The sequence below is a fragment of the Pongo pygmaeus genome, chromosome 5 (genome assembly GCF_028885625.2).
Source record: "Pongo pygmaeus isolate AG05252 chromosome 5, NHGRI_mPonPyg2-v2.0_pri, whole genome shotgun sequence".
NCBI classification, from domain to species: domain Eukaryota; kingdom Metazoa; phylum Chordata; class Mammalia; order Primates; family Hominidae; genus Pongo; species Pongo pygmaeus.
Window position 1 is genome coordinate 119,004,471 of NC_072378.2, and position 23,800 is coordinate 119,028,270.

Below are 23,800 nucleotides of genomic sequence, written 5' to 3' on the forward strand. Positions count from 1 at the left end.
GGTTTTCGAGTCCCTACTAACAGCCTGATTTATAACAATGCCCTTTTAGTCTTTTGGTTTAATTTTTGGTTATTATGGCCCACATACGGGGCCATAATAACCCGTATGCCAGACTCTGGTTCAGTGTGTTAGCTGCAAAAGAGCTTTCTGCCATCTGGACATAATTATACACTTAAGAGTAATCTTTTCTTGAAGGTGTGACCTGCAGCAGCACCCCATGGCAGATGGCACATTTGCTATCTACCAGCAGAAGGAGAATCAGCAGGCAGATGACTGAAAGCAGCAGTCTAAGAGAAACACAGTGACAGCCACAGATGGAGAGACGCTGACTGGAGACATTAAAATACACTATTTCTAATCTTTTTCCTTTTGAAAACAGACCGGGGATCCAACAAAAAACACAGTAATAGAAACAAAGATTTTATTTTGTGGCATCCTTATAGGCTATAGCAAAAGTATATGCCATAGAAAAATGTAACTTCTTTCAGTCTTTCTGGAACTCTAGAAAGTAGCTTCTGATATACAGATGCTAGACTAAGTATGAGATATTCAGACAACTGTCAGTTTTATAAGATTACAATTGGAAAATAAAACCCAACAAGCAGTTTTTATTTGGGAAAGAAAAAGTTCTAGCTTCCCTCCATGTGTCAATATTACTCAAAATTTCTAAATAGGTACTAACCTCTGACCCGTGTTCCTGTAGCATCAGTCCTTTGAATCCCACCAGCCAGCACCATGGCCACAGCAAGCTTTACTAGATACATTCCAAACACTTGAGGGCACAAGCTAGCCAATATTACATTCCTTCCTAGGAAAAGCAGAAAGATCAGAAATCAGCAATAATTTTCAAGAAACCCCAACTGAAATTTCCCTTCCTTTCCTATCTGACCATCCTCATTTAAATATACTCTACTACGTGAAATGATCAGGAGGTCCAATTCCAAATGACCAACAGGATTAAAGGAGGAAATAACTTTGTTTTGGTTCAAAATGTCCCGTTTTTTTTGAGACAGGGTCTCACTCTGTCACCTAGGTTGGAGTGCAGTGGCGTGATCATAGCTCATTGCAGCCTCAAACTCCTGGGCTCGAGCAATCCTTCTGCCTCAGCCTCCTGAGTAGTTGGGACAGCAGGTGTGCAGCACCACGCTCAGCTAATTTTTTTTTTCTCTTTTGGAGCAACGTGGTCTCACTATGTTGCCCAGGCTAGTCTCACTCCTGGGCTCAAGCGATCCTTTCATATCAGCCTCCCAAAGTGCTGGGATTACCACCCAGCACTCATGAGTGGTATGAGCTACCGTATGTACTTTCTATGTGATAATTTCAGTAAAATTACTCCACTGCCTAAATAAAAGGAAGGTATTCAATCTCAGAAATAATGCGTCAGATCATACAAGTCAGTAATCTTTAAATACAGAGGTAGCTGGAGCTCATGAAGCTATTCCAAAGGTATAAGAAGAAATAAGTAAAAAATCCATCCTCCCAAGTCAATTCAGCATTTGCTCTGAGCAGTCTGGTAAATTCTGTTTTATCTGGAACAAAGTTACACGGGCATCAAGGCATTAAGAAGATCACTGCACACCACAACCCTAGCAGTGTTAAGTATGAGATCTCGAATTCTTCTGATCATGTGCTTTAATTAAAAGAATATTACTGTTTGGGGTTCTGTTTTCAGAAATAACGCACCAAATCTGAGAATCTGCCTATCTCTTCCATGAATAAAGCAGGTATTTCATTCAGTCATTGGCCTAACCAACCTATGGAATTCCAACAAGCCATTCCTGAGCCTTTCCACAACTTATAGCCCTATACACAAAGGCTACTTTTTGTAATGAATCAACACTGATTCAGTGGCAACTAATCTATGATAATGTGGCCTGCGATGGCAGAAATGGTGAAGAAAGAAAATCTTTTAGTAAAAAAGGAACCAGAAGATTTAGTAAATCCAGGAAGTTCATTACTTGCTGAAGGAATCCCTCCCTGTTTGAAGGTAGAAAGCCTGGAGAAAAGGTCAGGAATCCAAGCAGATAAGACTTGACAGCAGGTAGGTAAATTGTGACCAGAATCTAGCAATTACACATGGAAGGAAAGAAGAAACAGCCCCAACAAACAGGTTCAAGAGTAGGCAAATTGATCTGAGAATTACATAAGCCAAAACTTAGAGCCAATTTTACTGAGTAACATGCTGATGGGAAGCATATCCCTGTGGTAAGAGGACAGGCTCTGGTGTCATGTTTGGATTCAAATCCCAGTGCTATTAATTACCAACTGCGCAAGTTTCTTAACCTCTGCCTCCATTTCTTGTCTGCAAAATGGAGATTATAATGGTATCAAGACAGAATTGTTGAGAATCAAGGGAGTTAATAAGTATACAACACATAAATAATAACTGGCATATAGTGGGAACTACTTAGCTGTAACTGTTAGCTATTTTATTACCTGTATTATTTGTGCATCTTTCTGATCTAAAGATTTCCTCACACTGTAGTCAACACAAAAGACTACAAAGGTAGGACTGGGGTCCCAGAGAGAAGCAAAAAGGAAGGGCCAAATGTGTTGTCTAAGTTGAAAAGCTTGATTCCTTGGATCATGGCAGCAGAAGCTCTCATGGCTATATCATGGAAGAAAATGCATTAGCACCAGTACTACCCCCATCCTCACCTCCCTCCCAAATTTCTAGTCCTAGACCATGTCAATAGTGTGGCAAAGGCCTAGTTATCTACTCTTGTGTGGCCCTCAGTTATCTCAATGAAGAGAACTTAGTAGGCCCTTAGTAATCTCAGAATTAAGATAAGTCAGTGACCCCCAAAGTGGGTTCAGATGGCCCAAAACACTCCAACCCTTACATCTGGGTTTCTAACATCTAAGCACCAGGGTCAAGGAATCCCTCAGCTGACAGCAGATCAGAATAAGGCCCCTAGGTTCATCCTAGCCAGTACCCACAGGATCAGGTCTTAAGCAAGTCAACCTCCAAGTACTGATCAGTGAAGCATTCTCCAGCTTTAGACTAGCAAAATGAAGATGTTCTGTTGGATACAGCTTCCCAACTTCACCTCTCCTCCCTCCAACACACTCACCAACACTCTGAAATGGAGGAATACAGTACACTGGTGCTGGTCCATAGGAAACTAAGAGAGAATCCATTCATACTAACAAGAGAAACACTGCCTTATTTTCTTGCTATCTTCCTACTTGTATTTCTCACAAGATTATTATATTTATTTCTGCCTTTTATCCAATAAATGGCTCATGCAACAGTAGCCTAATTAAAACAAGACAGACTCTTTAATTGCCAGCACAAAGCATGTCTGAAGATCTAGTTAGAGTACCATATGATGGCCTTCCCTTCATTGTTAAGAGGTAGAACTGAGCTGTGACACTGTAATAAATAAATAAATAACAGTAGTCCAAGGAAGAGTTACAAATTTTTATAAGGATAGAATCCTAAGAAACCATTTTCAGGCTGTTCAGGCTGGGCACAGTGTAATCTCAGCACTTTGCGAGACAGAGGTGTGAGGATCGCTTGAGCCTAGGAGTTCAAGACCAGCCTGGGAAACATAGCATAGTGAGAACCCTGTCTACTTTAAAAAAAAAAAAAAAAGAAATAAAAAAAGAAACCATTTTAATTTTAAAAATCATTTAAAAATGTATGATTCTTAAAGTGCCTGCTTCATAAATCTATAATGTGGAGAACTTTTGCTTCTTTCTATACAGATCAGATAAAAGAAAGATCAGGAACTACTAATGTGCTATATACATTTATACACCAAAAAAAAAAAAAAAGAAAAAAGAAAAAATCCCATAAAATAAAAGCAAACTATCCCTATTTAGGGAAATGGAAGCATTATTAATTATTATTATTATTATTATTATTATTTGAGACAGAGTCTCACTCTGTCGCCCAGGCTGGAGTGCAGTGGCGCGATCTTGGCTCATTGCAACCTCCGCCTCCCGGGCTCAAGTGATTCTCCTGTCTCAGCCTCACAAGTTGCTAGGACTACCGGTGCACGCCACCACACCTGGCTAATTTTTGTATTTTTAGTAGAGACAGGGTTTCACCATGTTGGCCAGGCTGGTTTCAAACTCCTGACCTCAAGTGACCCACCCACCTTGGCCTCTCCAAGTGCTGGGATTACAGGCATGAGCCACCATGCCCAGCCAGAAGCCTTATTTTTTAAAATAATATCTATCTAATTTAGCATGTGATTTAAGAATAAAGTAATCAATATCTCTTAGATTTGAGGGGAGTGTTATTAGAAATGTCTATTACTGGCTTCAGTTTATTTTTCTCAAAAGATGTCTCCATGGAGAAATGAAAACAGGCACTTGAAGATTTAATTGGTGCTTTATACACTTGACATTTTTTAATAAAATACACTACAAACCCAATGGCTGTGATGTTTTATTCTATGTAATTACACCTGAATGTCACAGTCAAAATTTTTGCTTGTGATGACAAAGCTTATTGTCTGCATCTTCTCTCATCTTTTTCCTAGTTATTCCCTGTTTTAAAATCTTCAGCCAAAATAGTGTAAAGTTATATCTTTATTATTGAAAATACATCAAAGAGAAACAATGGCTTTAATAGGATGAGGGTTCATAATAGGATGAGTTTTGCCTTTTTAAAGAACTATATTTTTAATTGATATGATAGGAAATTCTGAAATTGTTTTGGCAGTGTATGAGGTGTTTAAAATAATAGTTAGAAATGAAATATCTCCAGGCAGATTGCTAAATAGAAGAGTATGGCAGAAAAAGGCTTCAAAGGGAGACTATAGCTACAGGTACTGACTAATCCTACCCTTTAAACTCAGTCATTGAGTTATGCGGCATCTAAGACTGTCAAATCACAGACATCATATTTAACCACTGAATGTAATACCATTAATAATAATCAGTTTTAGCCCTTAAACACAAACCTGCAAAGGGATCACTCTTATAGTATTCCCAAAAATCTTCGAATTCCTTTCGGACCTCCTCATCCATGATGATCCCTGAGGACTGCTCATTATTTACTTGGATGTAATTTGCTTTCAGGACTATCTCCACTTCACAGCGCACATCTTGCTGAAAGGGCTTCCACCGTTGCATTACAATCCCATAGATAGTGAGGTCATCACCTAGGAAAAAGCATCAAGTGAGTCCAGCAGTAGCATCCTGCATGCTGAGCACAGACTCAAAATGACAAAGGACCAGAAATTAGAAATAAACCACTCCCTTGCTAGAGTTTACAATGTGTACACTCATCCAGAAAACAATTTAGGGGCAGAATAACACCTCAGATTCTTGACTTTTGTCCCCCACAGTCATGTATCTGTAAAGTGAAAAGCTGAAGTCAGTATTTCCTATTTTTCATAACCTGCTACATGATAATCATACAAAATTATTACTTTTCACTGGGAAAAGAGTTTACTGGATGATTCATTCATCACAGTTACATTGGATGAAATGTTCATCCTCTGAGTCTCTAACCATTTAGCTCTCATTTGGAGAAGAGATGTGGGAACTGCAGCCAGAAGGTTAAACTATAATTTGGAGTCAGGAAAAGAGACAACCTTGTGATGACTGGCAGGTAGTTTGGGTTTCTTACATGTTCATTTTTACTTAACTCATTTGCTAATATTTTACTCACTGCCCCCCCACATCTTTTTTAATGAACCAAAGAAAAAATGAACTAAGAAATGAATAAATACCTGTTCTACTTCAAAGTTCCTTCCCACAAAATATAAAAGCACAAGATACAATCCTGCTTGTTCCTTGCTGATGGTTCTCTCCTACCTGAGGAAACCCTCCCACCATTCCTGGTAGGCAGAAGCAACTTTTATAGATTTTCCTAAGAGGCCCTAGGTAGTTTATAGGCACACTCGCCAAACATTGCCATCTGTACTTATTACGACATACAATGCAATGCATCAGTTAACAAGTATATACAAATGTTTGGCGTTCCATATTTTGGTACTGGAGAAAGTGGGCCAAAAACAAACATGAAAAAAATCATAATCCTGGTCCCCCCAAATTTTAATCTTGTTGAACACAGGGTGTTGGACGTGCCCCAACCCCAATTCTGGTATTTATATTTTGCATAATAAACACTGTCTCAGAACTAACAGGCAATTCTTCATTTCCAAGCCTTTGTGCCAATTATATGATATGTGCTGATGAAAAATGCCTTTCACTCTCTAAATTTCAATGAGTAATCTGCACAGCTTTTGATTTCCTAAAGGACAGTGCTAAATTCATGGAACTGGTGGTGCCAATTGACAGAATAGAAGGCACATTTCTAGTTTAAGGCAACTTCATACTACATGGTTACGAACACATTAAGTAAGTGCTTTAAAAGTTTCCAAGATCTTTCCTAAGCCACCACTTAATGATTTTCAAACCCAATCAGGAATGATGATCATTTACTATATTGTCTGACTCCAAATTTCTAGGTAAAAATGATTGGGGGCAACTTTACATAACGACATGGAACAATTCTCTATTATGGTCATTTTAATGGGTTATGTTTAGGTTGTTTCTAAACTAGTTAAATGAGGAACTTAATGTTTAGATATATGACCCATAAGTAATAATCTAATGTCAATAAGCAGTGATTATGTGGAAAATACAGAGCACTGAAGCATGGCCAAGAGTACTGACCTCATCAGATTTGGATTTAAATCCCAGCTCCACTGCTCATAGGCTACGTGACCTTGGGCAAATTATCTACCTTTCCTAAGCCTGTTTCTTGACCTACAAAATGTGAATGATTATATTTACATCACGGTACTATAGTGAGAATTAGATCGGATAATGTATGTAAATTACTTAATGCAGTTATCTAGAACACGGCAAGTGCTCAGTAAATATTAGCTCTTCTTATACTAAACCTACCTTACATTTGTAAAGTAATTAATACCTTTAAAAGCCCTTCAATATATACGTGTTTTCTTTACTCAAATACTTACTGAATGGCAGATTCATATCATCACCAGAACAATTGTGAGGTATACATGATAGTCCAAGACAACAGATATTCACCTTAAACTTCCGTATTTTTCAAAAGTAACGTTATAAGCAACGTTATTTTCAGGAAGCTAAAATTCTTACTTTTCTACAATCCAGTCTCTCTGTGCCCCTATATCATCTGCGGCATCTTTACTACTGTAGCCATTGCCAGTCAGACCAATCTCTCAGATCTCCTGTGGCACTGACATTTACCAGCACACACCCTCCAACTTCATTTACTCTTCACGTGCCAAAGTGGGGTTCCTAACTAGATCGTAAATTCCTGAGGGGCAAGGATTATATACTATTTGTGTCTTTTGATTCCCACAGAGGTTTATAGCTAAGGATACATGAAAAAATAGCTGTTGATAGATTGCTTCTATCCATCCTTCGTTATTAATGACATTTGAAAGAAAAACAACTTAAGACTTATTTCCAGTACAGAAAGAATTCAGTTTAGATGAACTGCATGAAAAGATCTTATTCTCAATTGACGGATATTTTCATGTTCAGGCTGAGCTTATATAAGAACTGCTTTGCTGACACAGATATTACAGATTTAGGTTAAAATCTAGTCCTATATGAGCAAGGTATTTTGACATATTCTGGGGTTGCTTAGCAGGCAATCCATAATCAAAGCTGTTATCTCATTAGTATACTATTTAGACAACTGTACGTTAATATACGTCGGCTATCTGAAACCTAGAAGAGGTCCCTCACCAGAATCCAAAGACACTGGCATCCTCATCTCCAACCTCCAGCCTCCAAAACTGTGAGAAATAAATATTTGTTGTTGAAGCCACCCAGTCTATGGTGATTTGTTAGAGCAGCCTGATATAGTTTGGATAATTGTCCCCACTCAAATCTCATGTTGAGATATAATCCCTAGTATTGGAGGAGAGGCCTGGTAGGAGGTGTCTGGATCATGCAGGTGGATCCCTCATGAATGGCTTGGGCCATCCTTTTGGTGATAAAGGAGCTCTCACTCTGAGTTTGAATGAGCTCTGTTCATTTAAATGTGTGTGGCACCTCCTCCCTCCCCACTCTTGCTCCTTTCACCATGTGATGTGCCTGCTCCCCCTCTCCCTTCTGCCATGATTGTAAACTTCCTGACACCTCAGAAGAAGCTGAGCCTATGTCTGCACCATGCTTCCTGTACAGCCTGTAGAACTGTGAGCCAATTAAACCTGTTTTCTTTATAAATTTCCCCGTCCCAGGTACTTCTTTATAGCAATGCAAGAATCAACTAACAGCCCAAAATGACTAAAACATCACCCTTCCACAAATACTTTTAAGTTTGATTTCTTCTTAGTCTCCCCAGTGAGGAGAGGGAACATGATGAGTTGACAGGGACAAAGGAGAGCTCAGGACCAGTCTGGTTGGCCTAAAGAGTAAAGCATAAGCTCAGAATGACACTGGAACAATCAGGCTTTTGGAACTCTCAGATTTCCAGAACAGTTCTGAGGCTCAGAAAGTCTTTAAATTGCCTGGAACATTGCAGATTATCCAGATCAACTGCCACTGTAGGGCCTAAATCCCTAACAATGTACTGTATATGCTGTGCTTGACTGTCTATGAGAAAAAGAACTCATCACCATCTAAGGCCCATGTTAGACACCTCTAATTATTAGGTATTAAGTCAAAATCTACCTCCTTGTGGCTTATCCCACTGAAACCCAACAGCATCTTCTGTAATTACAATTCTATTTCTATGTGACAGTCTTCTAACTATTGAAAGTTGGTTGTCATGTCCTTCCTCAGGCTTCTCCATGCTAAACATGTATAGTTCTTCATTGAGTATGGGTTTCAAGTACCCTCCCAATTCAGGTATCGGCCAATGAAAACATTGAGGACCCTCAGAAGACAGCAGACTAAAATACTAAAATCAGTGACTCCAATCATGGTGTCACCAGCACAGAGCAGAGAGGAATGATGTCCTTTCTTCTAGGCACCAATAAGACACGCAGCAGCATTTAACAGAGTCACATTCTCTAATTCATTTTATAAAAGTGTCCACTAAATTCACTACATTTTTAAAAGTTCCTGCTGTTAAGCTACAACGCACTGAAAAGAGCCTTAAATTAGACATCAGTGGGTCTGGATTCATGTTCCAGTTATGCCACTTAACTCTCTAGGTGACCTTAGACAAGTCAAGTTCTTCATTCATAAAACAAGCACCTGGACTAGCTGCTGTTGTATAGATCTAGCCTAGCTCTCTTCCTGCTATCACTTCCCACCTGCCGGTTTCTAATCTCAAGGTGAGCAATTAAAGCTCTACATTTCCCTTGCCAGTGATCTTGGGAAAATAAAAAGTGGCTTTTCCTAATCAATACTTTAGGACTACCTACACAAGCTAAAAAAAAAATTCCCCTCTTCTTACCAGATTTGCAACTATCCACTAAGTCATCTTCCAGAATAACCTTCATAGATCGTGGAATACTTCCAACAGATAGCCTTTGAACCTACCAAAGAAAAGAAAACAGATTCTGAGTATGCTTAAATACATGTTAAGTATCCAGAAGTCTAGCAGTACTTGAAATTACTATTTTTATTTCTCTGGTATATCATACAATTTAATTATAATGGGGATTTAAGTAATTGTTCTTGAAAACTATGTACTATCAATTTAAGAATTCACTAAATAAAATATACATACGGAAAATATCTCCAAATATGATCTATATAATCTACCTTGCGGATGGTCAAAGTAAACGTATGCTCCAACTACTAAATTTAATAACAAAGTTAACTTTATCTAGAAAAGAGGGGTATTTCTTTCCTGATCGCTAATCAAAAGACCTGGGACAAATCACCCAGTCCCTATGATTACTCCTTAGTAACACAACCCTAGTTTTATTCCATGTGGACATGTGCCTAATACAAAGACTGTATTTCCCAGGCTCCCTTGAATATTGAACATAGATATGGTCATATGATGGAACTCTGACCAATGAGATATCATAAGCAGACAATGCAAGAGACTTGCAAGGAGACTGCTTAAGTGGACAATTGGTTAGGTGGTAGGCACTTTTGCCTATTGTTCTCTGACTACAACACACATGTGATGGAGCTGTAGCCAGCATCCTGGCCCACAGCCAATCATCAGAAGAGAAGCCATGTATTAAGAATGGTTGAGGCCGGGTGTGGTGGCTCACATCTATAATCCCAGCACTTTGGGAGGCCGAGGTGGGTGGATCACCTGAGGTTAGAGGGTTTGAGACCAGCCTGACCAACATCGCAAAACCCTGTCTCTACTAAAAATACAGAATTAGCCAGGTGAGGTGGCACACGCCCGTAATCCCAGCTACTCGGGAGGCTAAGACAGGAGAAATGCCTGAACCCAGGAGGTAGAGGTTACAGTGAGTCAAGATCACACCATTGCACTCCAGCCTGGGCAACAACAGTGAAACTCCATCTCAAAAAAAAAAAAAAAAAAAGCAAAGAAAAGAATGGTTGAATAGAAAGACAGGAGTCTGAGTTCTCAACAGTGAACTAGCCTTGAACTGCCTATCTGTTAATTATGTTAGGTAAGAATAAACCTTTGTGTTTAAGCTGCAAGCAAATGAAAATCAGGCTCACTCTTACTTCTTAAAGAGTGTTTACAAATACTTCATTTAGCACAGCAAATAAGAGTGGGTCCAAACTCCAAATCTTGTTCACTCCAATGTGATTTTTTTTTTTTTTTTTTTTTTTCAGAGACAGGGTCTCACTCTGTCAACCAGACTAGAATGCAGAGGCACGATCCATAGCTCACTGCCGCCCAGAACTCCTTGGTTCAAGTGATCTTCCTGCCTCAGATTCATGAGTAGCTGCGATTATAAGCCCAAGCCACCATGCCTGGCCACTCCAATGTTTAACCATTTAAGCATTAATTAATCTTCTGTCCCTTAGCTAAGAACATTAATTTTATTCTATTCTTCAGTTAAGAACAGCTAGGGTGGACTTCTTAAACATTCACTTCTTTAATTTTAACATAATTAAGTCATTTCACAACTTTCTTGTCAATGCTCTACCTAAAAAGGATGACTGCATGGTTTCTAATGACTATATTCAGATATATGTGGAACAGTTTCAAGCTTGATCTTCCACAAAGTGACAGCACAAGTACATTTGTATCCATTCTGTGTTCCCTAATCCTACCAATGTGCCCATAGCTGAAAAACACTTCTTCAAATTTGTTATTTATCTCGTTTATGTGACTATTTACCTGTTCCTGAATTTTGATTTCCTGGTAATCTCTACACCTGGTTGGAGATGAAGACAAGCCTGAGAGGCAAGTGAATTTAGAGGAATCACAGCTCTCCAAGCTGGGACACGAGGATGGCCGGCAAAAGGTGTAATACTGCTCGAAGTCAGCCTTGATCACAAACACATGCTTGCATTTGTTACACATGTAATCCCGCTCAAACTCCAGAACCTTCACCAGACTTGTTCGAATCACTGTCCCAGTGACAGATAAAAAGTGTCCCACATCCTTGGTTTTAGGTATGTGTTCCCTCACCAGCTCAGGACAGACAGGCAAACCTGATGGAGAAAACAAAAAAACAGCATCAACTTCAATCTTGAGATTTGACTCCGAGGGATACATTCTTCTCCTATTTCCTGAAAGATAAATTTTAATTTCAGGGGAAAAAAAAAGATTGTGTTTTACTAAGAAAAAATCAGATCATCAACTCTATTAAGAAAATATAAATAATTATTGCAAATAACAGTTATCAGTAGAGTTTTTTTTAATCCAGATACTGCACAATGAGTAGACCATGTTTTAAAGCAAACAGCTAGATGTTATAATAACCAGGATTTTAAAAAGGACTTATTCTCACAAGAGGGCTATCTCAGTAGGATCTAAAGTATATAATTTTAACAGCATTTAACAAAAAATATATTGCCACTTGCCACAGATAAAATCAACTGATGATTATTTTAGTAAATCATGCAGCAGACCGATAAAGAGATAGTAGCATGACGACCAAAGAGTTCCACAGCACTAGAAAGTTACTTTTTCAGTCAGACTCAGAATTTATTAATACATAAATATGACAGTGTTTTGAGCCCTGACTTACCTAGCGGTTTACCTGCAGCATCACCTTATCCTATAAAAGCCTCCTGTTTTTCAACATTAAAAAACAGGCAACAGAAAAGGTACAAAATGCCAAAGAAAATTCTTACTCAGTCGGCACCGTGGCTCACACTTGGGAAGCCAAGGTAGGAGAACCGCTGGGGCCCAGGAGATCAAGACTAGCCTGGGCAACATAGTGGGACCCCATCCCTATAAAAAATTAAAAAATCAGCTGGGCATGGTGGTGCATGCCTATAGCCCCAGCAACTTGGTAGGGCTGAAGTGGGAGGATCTCTTGAGCCCAGGAGGTCAAGGCTACAGTAACCATGGTCACTCCACTGAACTCCAGTTTGGGGAATAGAGGAAGACCCTGCCCAAAAAAAAAGAAAGAGAGGGAAGGAGGAAGATAGGAGGGAAGGAGAAAGAGAAAAAGAGAGGGGAAGAGGGGAAGAGGGGAGGGGAGGGGAGGAGGAAAATCTTATGTGGAAATTCCCTCTTTCTCATGTTTGGCTACAATGCACCATTGGGGTGGAAAGATGCTGGCTCTAAAGGCTAATTCCTAACAGGTTTATTGAAATAGCAACTGTTATGCTCGTTCATGTCTCCTGTCTTGTCCTTAGTATTTAGCGGTTCAAAAACCAGGTAAGTACGCCTACTGAAGGCCCATCTATCAGATTGTCCAGCCCATGAGAAATGCCATAATAGGAATCATTATACCTTAAGTTTCTATGGTCAGCATATTTTCTCCTAGTTGATACATCTATTCTGAAAGCCAATCAGAAGGTAGTTTAGGAAGTATGAGGGGAAAAAGCAAATTAGAGTAACTGAATGTTTAAGGTGCCATGCAATGTTAACCTACTGTTACAGGTTACAAGTCTACAGATAGACTTGAATTTTCTGTTGGTTGGCTGAAATTCTCTCTCAATACACTGTAGAGTGTATAGACAAACAGGTGGCCATTGCCAACATTTGCCCCTATGACTCTTTTTTCTATGCTTCTAAGACTGACTTGCCCATTTTCTAATGAACATATTCATTATTTACATTAATTCAGATTGCATCACATTTTGCCATTAAGGGAGACACACTTTCGTTCATATCCTAGAATGTTAAAAAACAAGAAACAGCCCAGAGATCTCTCTCTCTTGTTTACCTGGCCTTAACTGGAATGTATATTGTAATATATCTTAACACTGCTTGTAGATTCTCGGTTACATTTATTTTGCTCCCTACATGAATACTTTAAAAAAATATGAATACTTAAAAAAAAGCAAGATATAATTCACATACCATAAAATTTACCCTATAAAGTACATAATTCAGTGGCAATTAGTATATTCACAATATTGTACAACCATCACCACTAATTCCAGAACATTTTCATAATTTCAAAAAGAAACCCTGTACCCAGTAGCAGTCACTCCCCATTCTTCCGTGACCCTAGGTGCTGGCAACCATTGATCTATTTTTGGTCTTCATGAATTTACCTATTCTGGAAATTTCACACGTAGATGCTCCGTGACTTACCATGGGGTTACATCTCAATAAACCCATCGTAAACTGAAAATGTTGTAAGTTGAAAGTGCGTTTGGTACACCTAACCCACTGAACATCATAGCTTAGCCTACCTAGCCTACCTTGAACATACTCAGAATACTAACATTAGCCTACAGTTGGGCAAAATAATCTAACACAAGGCCTATTTTATAATTAAGTGTTGACTATTTCATCTTATTTACTGAATACTACACTAAAAGTGACAAACAGAATAATTTATGGGTGCTCAAAGTATGGTTTCTACTGAATCACTTTCACATACTCATAAAGTCAAAAAATTTTACGTCAGGGATATCTGAACAAAACCATACAATATGTGGTCTTTTGAATCTGGCTTCATTTACTTAGAATAATGTTTTCAAGATTCATTCCTGTTGTAACATATACAGTACTTCACTCTTTTTATGACTAAATAATATTCCACTGTTTAGATATACCATATTTTGTTTATTCATTTATTAGTTGATGGACACTTAGGTTGTTTCCACTTTTTGGCTATTATGAATAATGCTACTACAAACATTTGTATGCAAATTCTTGTTTGAACTGTTTTCGATTATCTTGGGCATACACCTAAGGAGCAGAATTGCTGGGTCACATGGTTATTAAAATGATTTTTTAAAATAATTTTATTTTTATGTTTGCAAACAGTCACTAAGTACTCTCTATTGTACATATACAGAAGGATACTCGAGTGGGAAATATGATAATTAACCCAATTTGCTTCTCGAAATATAAACAGAATGTATCAACAATTACTTCTAAGAAGGAAGGCAAAAAGGAGAATAGAAAAAAATAGGTTAAGAAAACTTACTTTAACAAAAATTCTTTGGGTTTCTGAAATATTCATTCTCTCTTCCTTGGCCCTAAAGAAATATCATTTTTGCCTCCCATTTCTAGTCCCCTCATCTCAGTTCTGCTTCAGATGCAAATTGATTGTTCAGTTTAAATTATATAGTCAGTATATTAAAACAAGAAAAGCTAAGATCAGGAGAACCACATTACAGAAAATGTGGTGTTACTCTGATGTTATGCATAACTGAAGAATGCCCAATGAGATTACAGACTGCCTAGCATAATTTAGAAAAGTCTTCGGATTTTTGGCTGGATGTGGTGGCTCATGCCTGTAATCCCAGCACTTTGGGAGGCAGAGGCAGGTGGATCACCTGAGGTTGGGAGTTTGAGACCAGCCTGACCAACATGGAGAAACCTCATCTCTACTAAAAATACAAAAAATTAGCCAGGTGTGGTGGCACATGCCTGTAATCCTAGCTACTCGGGAGGGTGAGGCAAGAGAATTGCTTGAACTTGGGAGGTGGAGGTTGCGGCGAGCCAAGATCATGCCACTGCACTCCAGACTGGGCAACAAGAGCAAAACTCTTGTCTCAAAAAAAAAAAAAAAAAAAGGGAAAAGAAAGAAAAGTCTTTGGATTTTCAATGTGATGAAGTGATGTATCAATGAAGTCTTACATAATATAAACTGTATAGACAGACACTTGTTATTTTTGGCTTAAAAACAAATTCTGGTTTAACAACAAAGCTGTGTAATTTAATTGTAGTTTTATTCCTAGAAAGCTATCTTTAATTTGATTGTGTTTCTTACTGTAAATAGCATCTTAGAATGGAAGAATAAAACACCATATGCCCCACTGCTTCTAGAGTAACCCGAGCAATACATAATGAAGGCCAAATCTCCTTTGCTTTTACCCTTCCATGGCTTGCCACAGATCTAAGAATAAGGAACCAAATCTGGACTGGACTATAGGGCCTTTTGTGACTGGCTTCCTGTTTTATCAAGACTTCTGCGCACTTTTTCACATACAGTGCTCCCTTTGTCTCAGTGCTCTCCTCTTCACTCTGCTCCTTAAAAATGCCCACACTAAGAAGCAATGCAGTGGTTAAGAATACAGACTCAGGCCAGGCACGGTGGCTCATGCTTGTAATCCCAGAACTGGGGAGGCCGACGTGGGGGTATCACCTGAGGTCAGGAGTTCGAAACCAGGCTGGCCAACATCGTGAAACCCTGTCTCTACTAAAAATACAAAAATTAGCCGGGTGTGGTGGCACACGCCTGCAATCCCAGCTACTCGGGAGGCTGAGGCAGGAGAATCGCTTGAACCTGGGAGGCAGAGGTTGCAGTGAGCCGAGATTGCACCTGTGCACTCCAGCTTGGGAAATAGAGCGAGACTCTGTCTCAGAAAAACAAAGAATACAGACTCGAGCTAGAATGCTTAGGTTTGAGTCACAACTCTGTCACTTACTAGCTGTGTGACCTTGGCCAAGTTGTAACCTCTCAGATTTCTCATCTATAAAATAACAACAGAACCTATCACACAGGGTAATAAGAAAACTAGAATAATTCATAGCTTACACATGTAATCCCAGTACTTTGGGAGGCTGAAGCAGAAGGATCACTTGAGGCTAGGAGTTCAAGACCAGCCTGAGCAACACAGAGACCCCACCTCTACAAAAAAAAAAAAAATTTAAATAGCTGAGTGTGGTGGCACATGCCTGTAGTCCCAGCTACCCAGGAGGCTGAGGTGGGAGGATCGCTTGAGCCCAGAAGTTAGAGACTGCAGTGAGCTATGATTGTTGTGCAACTGCATTCCAGCCTGGGCAACATCAAAAAAAAAAAAAAAGAATCCATACATGTAAAGTTTCTGAACATATTACTCGGCATATAGAAAGCGCTATTTAAACATTAATTCTGGCCGGGCACTATGGCTCATGCCTGCAATCCCAGCATTTTGGGAGGCCAAGGTGGGCAGATCACCTGAGGCCAGGAGTTCAAGACCAGCCTGAGCAACATGGCAAAACTCTGTCTCTACCAAAAACACAAAAATTAGCTGGGCATGGTGGCACGTGCCTGTAATTCCAGCTACTTGGGAGGCTGAGGCAGGAGGACTGCTTGAACCCGGGAGGCAGAGGTTGCAGTGAGACAAGATTGCATCACTGGACTCCAGCCTGGACAACAGAGCGAGACCCTGTCTCAAAAACAAAAACAAAAACAAAAAACAACATACCTTGAGTGAGGCATGCATCACACATAAAAGTTTCCATTAAGCTCCCATACAATAATGCTTAATATATACATACGCATGTATCTGTAGGCATGCATACACCATCTGGTAAATATTTGACTATACAGCTGTCTGCCATACAGCCCTGAGTTTTTTAAAGGAGGGAAAAACTATATTCTTTTTGGTTTCCCAAGATCCTAGCAAATGCCTACTGATGTTTTGTTTAGTAGTAACATAATTTGTAACTTACTTTTTCAGAGAATTGAAAAAATAAGCTAAATTCACCTGAAACTGATAGGGTCACTTAGGCAGACAGGATTGTATTACTTAAACTCAGTATGGAAAGGTATCTGAAAATAATGGCAGCCTAAAACTATTTCCTAAATAGCATTTCGACAACATTAACTAAAGTCCCCCTTAATAATCCTTTTGCAAACTTATTAATAGGAAACATTGGCCAGACATGATGGCTCACATCTATAATCCCAACACTGTGGGAGGCCAAAGGAGGAGGATCACTTGAGCTTGGGAGTTTAATACCAGCCTGGGCAACAGAGTGAGACTCCATCTCTAATTTTTAAAAAAGGCTGGGCGGGCGGAACCCTTTTTCTTGATCCCATCAAGAGATTATCTAGTACCCTGATGCATAATGATTAATAATCTTCATAATTTATCCTAGCAAGTGTAACTGCAGATAATATTTTTCATTTAAATTAAGTATTTGGTCTTTTTGGGAATCTTAACTTGCCTCCAAGAAGTTCTACTATAGTGACTCCAAACCTTTTTGGAACTCGGGAAGCATCCTTATTGATTACAAATCACTACTCTTCTCAAATGTACTATAAAGTAAATATTTATTTATTTATTTTATATTATTTTTATTTATTTATTTATTTTGAGACGGAGTCTCGCTCTGTTGCCCAGGCTGGAGTGCAACGGTGCGATCTCGGCTCACTGCAAGCTCCGCCTCCTAGGTTCACACCATTCTCCTGCCTCAGCCTCCTGAGTAGCTGGGACTACAGGCGCCCGCCACCATGCCCTGCTAATTTTTTTTGTATTTTTAGTAGAGACGGGGTTTCACCATGTTAGCCAGGATGGTCTCAATCTCCTGACCTTGTGATCTGCCCACCTCAGCCTCCCAAAGTGCTGGGATTACAGGCGTGAGCCACCACGCCCGGCCGGTAAATATTTATTTTTAAACAAAAGGGTATGTGTGTTCTCCAACTTAATCACAGACTGCCCTCAATATTCTGGACCTGCTTTTAATTTTACCAAATCTTTCTTTCATGTAAATAGAATGACTCTGTACCAGCCTTTATTAATTTATACAATAATGGCATAGTTAAATTTTGTCTTAATTAGGGGGTTGACAGGGACTCTAGAAGTGGTTTGCAAGTGAAGAAACTGAGGCTCAGTGAGATAAAATAACTTACTAAGTCTCCCAGGTTAGGCGTGTAGCCTTTAAATCCAATTCTTCTCTTTCACCACACCATGTCTTCCAAGAAATTATTTCCATGCAGCGAACTAAATAAAAATTGTTACACTATAGTGTCACTTTTCCCTAAAATTCTTAATTCAACTCTATCCATCCTGCTAAAAAATCACTTTTAAAACAGAAAGTGAGGGGCAAGAACTCCTAGAGGCAGGAATTCAAGGACACAGCTTTGCCACCCCAAGCTGCTGATTGCTCCACTGCAGTTTCTTAACAATTAAGATGCTTTATCTGTCATGCATTCAACAAAAATGTATCGAGTAACTGGTAGGCAGACTGCACAATGCTAATACTGATATTTAAAAATAACTAATTTCCTAAAATAGTTCTGAAGATCCCTGGACAAGATCTATCACTTTTCTAATTCTTTGTATTACCAGTTCTTTTATTGTTAGTAACCACAAAAGCTCATAAAGCTGTTTTGAATTACATTTTTATACACAGATGTGGAAATATATAGACACACAAGTATACTGCTGTCTCCACACATTCTCCTTCCCCTCAGTGGGCATGACTCATACTTCATGCCCACAGAACACAATTATTATTCTGCTCTAAAAGAAGTGACCATCAACTACATAACAGATATATATTTTAAGTATAAATATCAATTATTTCTTAGTGTTCTGAATCTAGTATATTTTCTCAAAATCTTTCTAGAAGATAGTATGGCAGTAAAATCCTTAAGTGATTTACCTGATATCCTGGCATGAAGATTCTGTTTCATGGAAACACCCTCAGGCTGAGAAAGGGACTGGAGAATTGTCAAGGCTGACCTTCGCAGTGCACTATCAAAAATTGTAAGCACTTCATTGGGGAACATGTTGAAATATTCCCCGATTTCCATGTTGGTCTCAAACAGAGTCATGGCATTAACCACAACTGGGTAATGAGCATCTTCATCCCTTTCCTTCAAGATTAGAAGAATATCATTCTTATGGTATTCCGAAACATATGACTCAAACACTTGACCAACCAGTGTAACTTGATCGCTATTCATCTTGAATCTAGGTAACTAAAGAAAAAAAAAGGATCGTATTATATATTTGATACTCAAGATGTACACACAATTTAACAAAAACGATTGGTTACAAATCACACTGGCTTTGGGTCATACTATAATCACAAAATAATATCTGAATTCAAATCTTAATGAAATCTGAATTATCTGATACAGTCACAGTACATGTACTTCAAAAATGAGTGAAGTCAAATGTAAGTCAAATAACTATGTTGGTACCGATTATCAAAATCCAAAATAGTTCAAAGCATTTCTCATCTTTTCCCCAAATTTCCTTCATATTAACCCTGCATTAATATACAGGCATGCACCTAATAACATTTCCGGACTGCACTTATAAAAGTGGTCTCATAAGATTATAATACCGTATCCTTATTTTATCTTTTCTATCTTTAGATACATAAATACCATTGTGTTACAACAACTGCGTACAGTATTCAGTACAATAATATGATGTACAGGTTTATAGCCTAAGAGCAACAGGCTATGCCATATAGCCTAGGTGTGTAGTAGGCTGCATCATCTAGGTTTGTGTAAATATACTCTATGATGCTCACATAAGGACAAAATCACCTAATGACAAATTTCTCAGACTGTATCCCCATCATTAAATGACATATAATGGTATTTATTTTACATAATATATGTAAGAGGCCACATTCCATACACACACATTTGCTCTCAAGTATAAAATCTGAAACATATCTTTTGGCTTAAGTCAGTAACAGTGAAGTTCTTTGCAAGAGTCCTGGTTCTAGCTTTTGTTTATATGAACAGCGTATCATTCTTTCGTGTGTTCTCTCTCTCTCTCTTTAGTTATACACACACTCATGTGTATTCTGCTATGTAACTGAAACACATACCATTAATCAGACTGACAGCCAGTTCTGACATGAATAATTAATAGACTGTCCTTAGAAATTCATACTTGGAAGTGAATTTATTTCCTTCTTTCTCTTTCTTACCCTAGGAAATCTACTGGGTTCTGCAGAAACAGCTGTCAACAATGCAAAGAAAACAGATAAACATAGGAAGGGGAAAAAACACTGAGTCTTCAAATAATAAAAAAGTATTATTGAAAATAAATACAGCATATACCATTACTTTATCTCATTCCCCTGGCACTCTATTAAAAAGTATGTATCTACAGATAAAAACCACCTATCCCCATTCTAGTTTCATGTATACAGACGGATAACAAATTACATATGTATAAACCCAATTCAATGTCCATTTCCTAGTATCTACCATGTACAAGGCACTATGCTGGCAAATGAAAAGTATAGTAAAAGGTTCTCTATGTCCTCAGAAATCCAAGGGGCAAATAAAACGAAACAGTGCTCTATCAGTGGTCAAAAATGCAATATGAATAGGAGTCAAAGGAGAGGGAGGTTAAATTTAAATGAGGTGACGATCTCAGAAGTAGCACTGGACAGTTAGAAACAAGCTGTCCAAATAAGAAACACTTATTTGGGGCCGGGCGCAGTGGCTCATGCCTGTAATCCCAGCACTTTGGGAGGCCGAGGCAGGTGGATAACGAGGTCAGGAGATCGAGACCATCCTGGCTAACACGGTGAAATCCCGTCTCTACTAAAAAAAAATACAAAAAAAAAATTAGCTGGGCGTGGTGGTGGGCGCCTGTAGTCCCAGCTACTCGGGAGGCTGAGGCAGGAGAATGGCGTGAACCCGGGAGGCGGAGCTTGCAGTGAGCTGAGACCGCACCACTGCACTCTTCAGCCTGGGCACAGAGAGAGACTCCGCCAAAAAAAAAAAAAAAAAAAGAGAGAGAAACACTTATTTCGTTTGGAAAGAGATTGAGCACTGGAGAAGAGGTGTACTTAAATATGACTTATTTCATTTGTCCAACATTTATTGGACTGGACTCTACAAATACGAATATTAAAGGAGACTGCTATAAAGTTCACAGTTTATCATCCTAAGTACGTGTTATACACGCTATTTGCTATATTTTGCTTTCTCTGAGAACCTACTATTCCGCAAGGTGTGAAAGGTTTAAGAAGTACATACAACAGTTAGATCAAGAATCCTGACAACTATAGGAGGCCAGAGTGAGAGTAAGAACGAGTAAATGTATATCCAAGACAATGAGTGGAAATAAATTACGGCCTCCACGGTAATTTGTTTTTGATTAAGCAATATAAATTCAGCCAAGTGTAAAGCAGAAAAAGCACTTGGGAAGGAATATCTCCACAATGTGGACTTTGCCAAAAAAAAAAAAAAAATCTGGACTCCCAAGAGTGGCTACAAGAGAACCACTATGATTCTATTAAAGTATATTAAGTTTAGAGCCACAAATTTAGCAATTTGAAAAATAGCTCCACACAAGGCAGGAAAACGGCAGCAGCAGAATTGAACGTTCAAATTAAGGTCAGATTAAATTATGCCTAGTTAGGCCAGCATTTCTATGGTTATATGGACCATCGTTCTTCATTCCCTTTCAACATCTATGCAAAACTGACTAATCAACTGCGTTATCAGCAGTTTGCTAACTCAATAAACGTACCTACTACCCACCCAGATAGACACTGGAGGCACTTTTTGTTTTGAGAAGGGTCATTTCACAACTTTCAAGTTCTCTTTCCTTTTCTTATTGAATATTTGGGGTCAAAATAAAATCATTTGCTTTACTTTGTCCTCTTGACCACAGCGAAGCGTCGAAAAGAAGACAGGAGAGTGCCTAACTGCACTGGCATCCCCCAGCTGTCCCCGGGAATCGCGGCAGCTCCCCTCCCCCCCCCCCGCCCCGCCCCGCCCAGCCCAGCCCGCCTGCACCTGCCGGGAGCCCCGCCCTCTCCGCGCGGGCTGGCGGGACGCGCGCCCTCGGCCCCGCCCCACTCCCTCCGCCCCTCTCACTGCGGGGGCGCGCCATTTCGCGCCTCCGGGCCTCTCGGCTGCCCCAGGGGCGCCTGGCAAACGTGGAGTCGCTCGGTTTTGGAGGCATGCTTTCCAAACTTTCTAATTCACAGGGTCTCTGCACGCAGCCCCTGCCCCACGACACCTTGGCAGTCTCTGAGACTTCTTGGGCTCTTCTCCCGGGCAGCTCCCATGCCTGTCCGGTCCCGGAGTTGAATAGTTTTTGAAGTAATGAGACGGGAACGAGACTTGGGACGAACTGGAGAGAAACATAACCGCGAAAGGAGGAGGCGGCTATAACTTACTGGCTGTGTCAGAAGTCGCCGGGGACGCGCTGCTCCCGAGGCCGAGGAGCCCAGAGAGCTCCAGCCAGGCAGCGGGTTCGTCTCCGGCGCAGGAAGGCTGGTGGGGCGGGGTGCGCGCGTGCACGTGGCCGCTCGAGGCGCCACCGGCCGCGGGGACGCGCGGGCTGTGTCGGGCGGCCTAGTGCCTGCGGCTCTGCCGGGCCTGCGCTCTCGACCGACGCCGGGCCGCGCACCGCCTCAACTTCCCTGCCCCGGCGGCTCTTCCGGATGGAGACGAGGCAGCGGGGCGGGGCGGGGCGGAGCGGGCGGATTGGGGCGGGGCCAGGAGGGTCCCGGGCGGGGAGAGGGGCGGGACCCGAGCGGTGACCTCAGGTTAAGTGGCGAGAGCAGGGTTGTGCGGCGGCTCAGATCGGATCTTAGGGTTTGTTTTTTGTCTGTCCAAGGAATTTGCCAACCCAAGGACACAGAGGATCTCTTCTGTGTTTTCTGACACAAGTTTTAGAATTTTAGGTTTTACATTGAGGTCTGTGATCCAATTAGAGCTAATTTTTGTCTGTGGTGCCAAGTATGGATCTTAGGTCATTTTTTTGCATGTGAATAGTGTCATTTGTTCAGGGAGCTTTATTTTTCTCACTGAATAGCTTTTGCACCTATGTTTAAAATCACTTGTCCCTAAAGCATCAGTTGTGGGTCTATTCTTAGACTTTCTGTTCCGACAATTTATTATATTTCTCTCTACAAAAATACCACATTGTCTTGATTCCTGTAGAGTCATAAGAGTCTTAAAATCAGATCGTGTTTGGCCTCCAATTTTTTGTTCTTTTTCAAAAATGTTCTGGCTCATCTAGTCCCTTGGGTTTTCATATGAATGTTAAAATCAGCTTGTCACTTTAAAAAGTTGGGATTGTGATTGGAGTTACATTTCGTCTATAGATCCATATGAGAATAATTTACATGTTAACAATATTTAGTTATGACCCTTAAAGTAAGCCTCTTCATTTATTTAGGTGTTATTTCACTCAGCAAATGTTTTGATCTTTTGTCAGGTCTAGCCCTATATAGGCCATTCTCACACTGCTAATAAAGACATACCTGAGACTGGGTAATTTATAAAGGAAAGAGGTTTAATTGACTTACAGTTCAGCATGGCTGGGGAGACTTCAGGAAACTTAAAATCATGGCAGAAGCGGGAACAAACGTCCTTCTTCATAGGGCTGCAGGAAGGAGAAGTGAGGAGCAAGGAGGGAAAAGCCCCTTAGAAAACCATCAGATCTTGTGATATCTCACTCACTATCAGAGAACAGCATGGGAATAACCACCCCCATGATTCAGTTACCTCCCACCGGGTCCCTCCCACAACACCTGGGGATTATGGTAACTACAGTTCAAGATGAGGTTTGGGCAGGGACACAGCCAAACCATATCACCCTATGTCAGATTTATCCATAAATCTAAGGATGGGGGAAAAATATACTTCTTGATATT

At 40.0% G+C, this 23,800-nt stretch overlaps 1 protein-coding gene across 3 annotated transcripts in view; it reads right to left on the reverse strand.

Annotated features, from left to right (window-relative positions):
• Positions 1–22,568, reverse strand: part of MCM9 (minichromosome maintenance 9 homologous recombination repair factor) — a 122,184-nt gene extending 99,616 nt beyond the window's left edge. For all 3 annotated transcript variants that reach the window (XM_054493084.2, XM_063666538.1, XM_063666537.1), the window contains exons 1-6: positions 22,316–22,568; positions 18,812–19,130; positions 11,195–11,511; positions 9,368–9,449; positions 4,917–5,117; positions 683–808 (exon numbers count right to left, since the gene is read on the reverse strand). In XM_054493084.2, coding sequence (XP_054349059.2) covers positions 683–808; positions 4,917–5,117; positions 9,368–9,449; positions 11,195–11,511; positions 18,812–19,115 — 1,030 coding nt within the window. In that variant the 5' untranslated portion in view covers positions 19,116–19,130; positions 22,316–22,568. The remainder of the gene's footprint in view (positions 1–682; positions 809–4,916; positions 5,118–9,367; positions 9,450–11,194; positions 11,512–18,811; positions 19,131–22,315) is intronic.
• Positions 22,569–23,800: the final 1,232 nt, after the last annotated feature.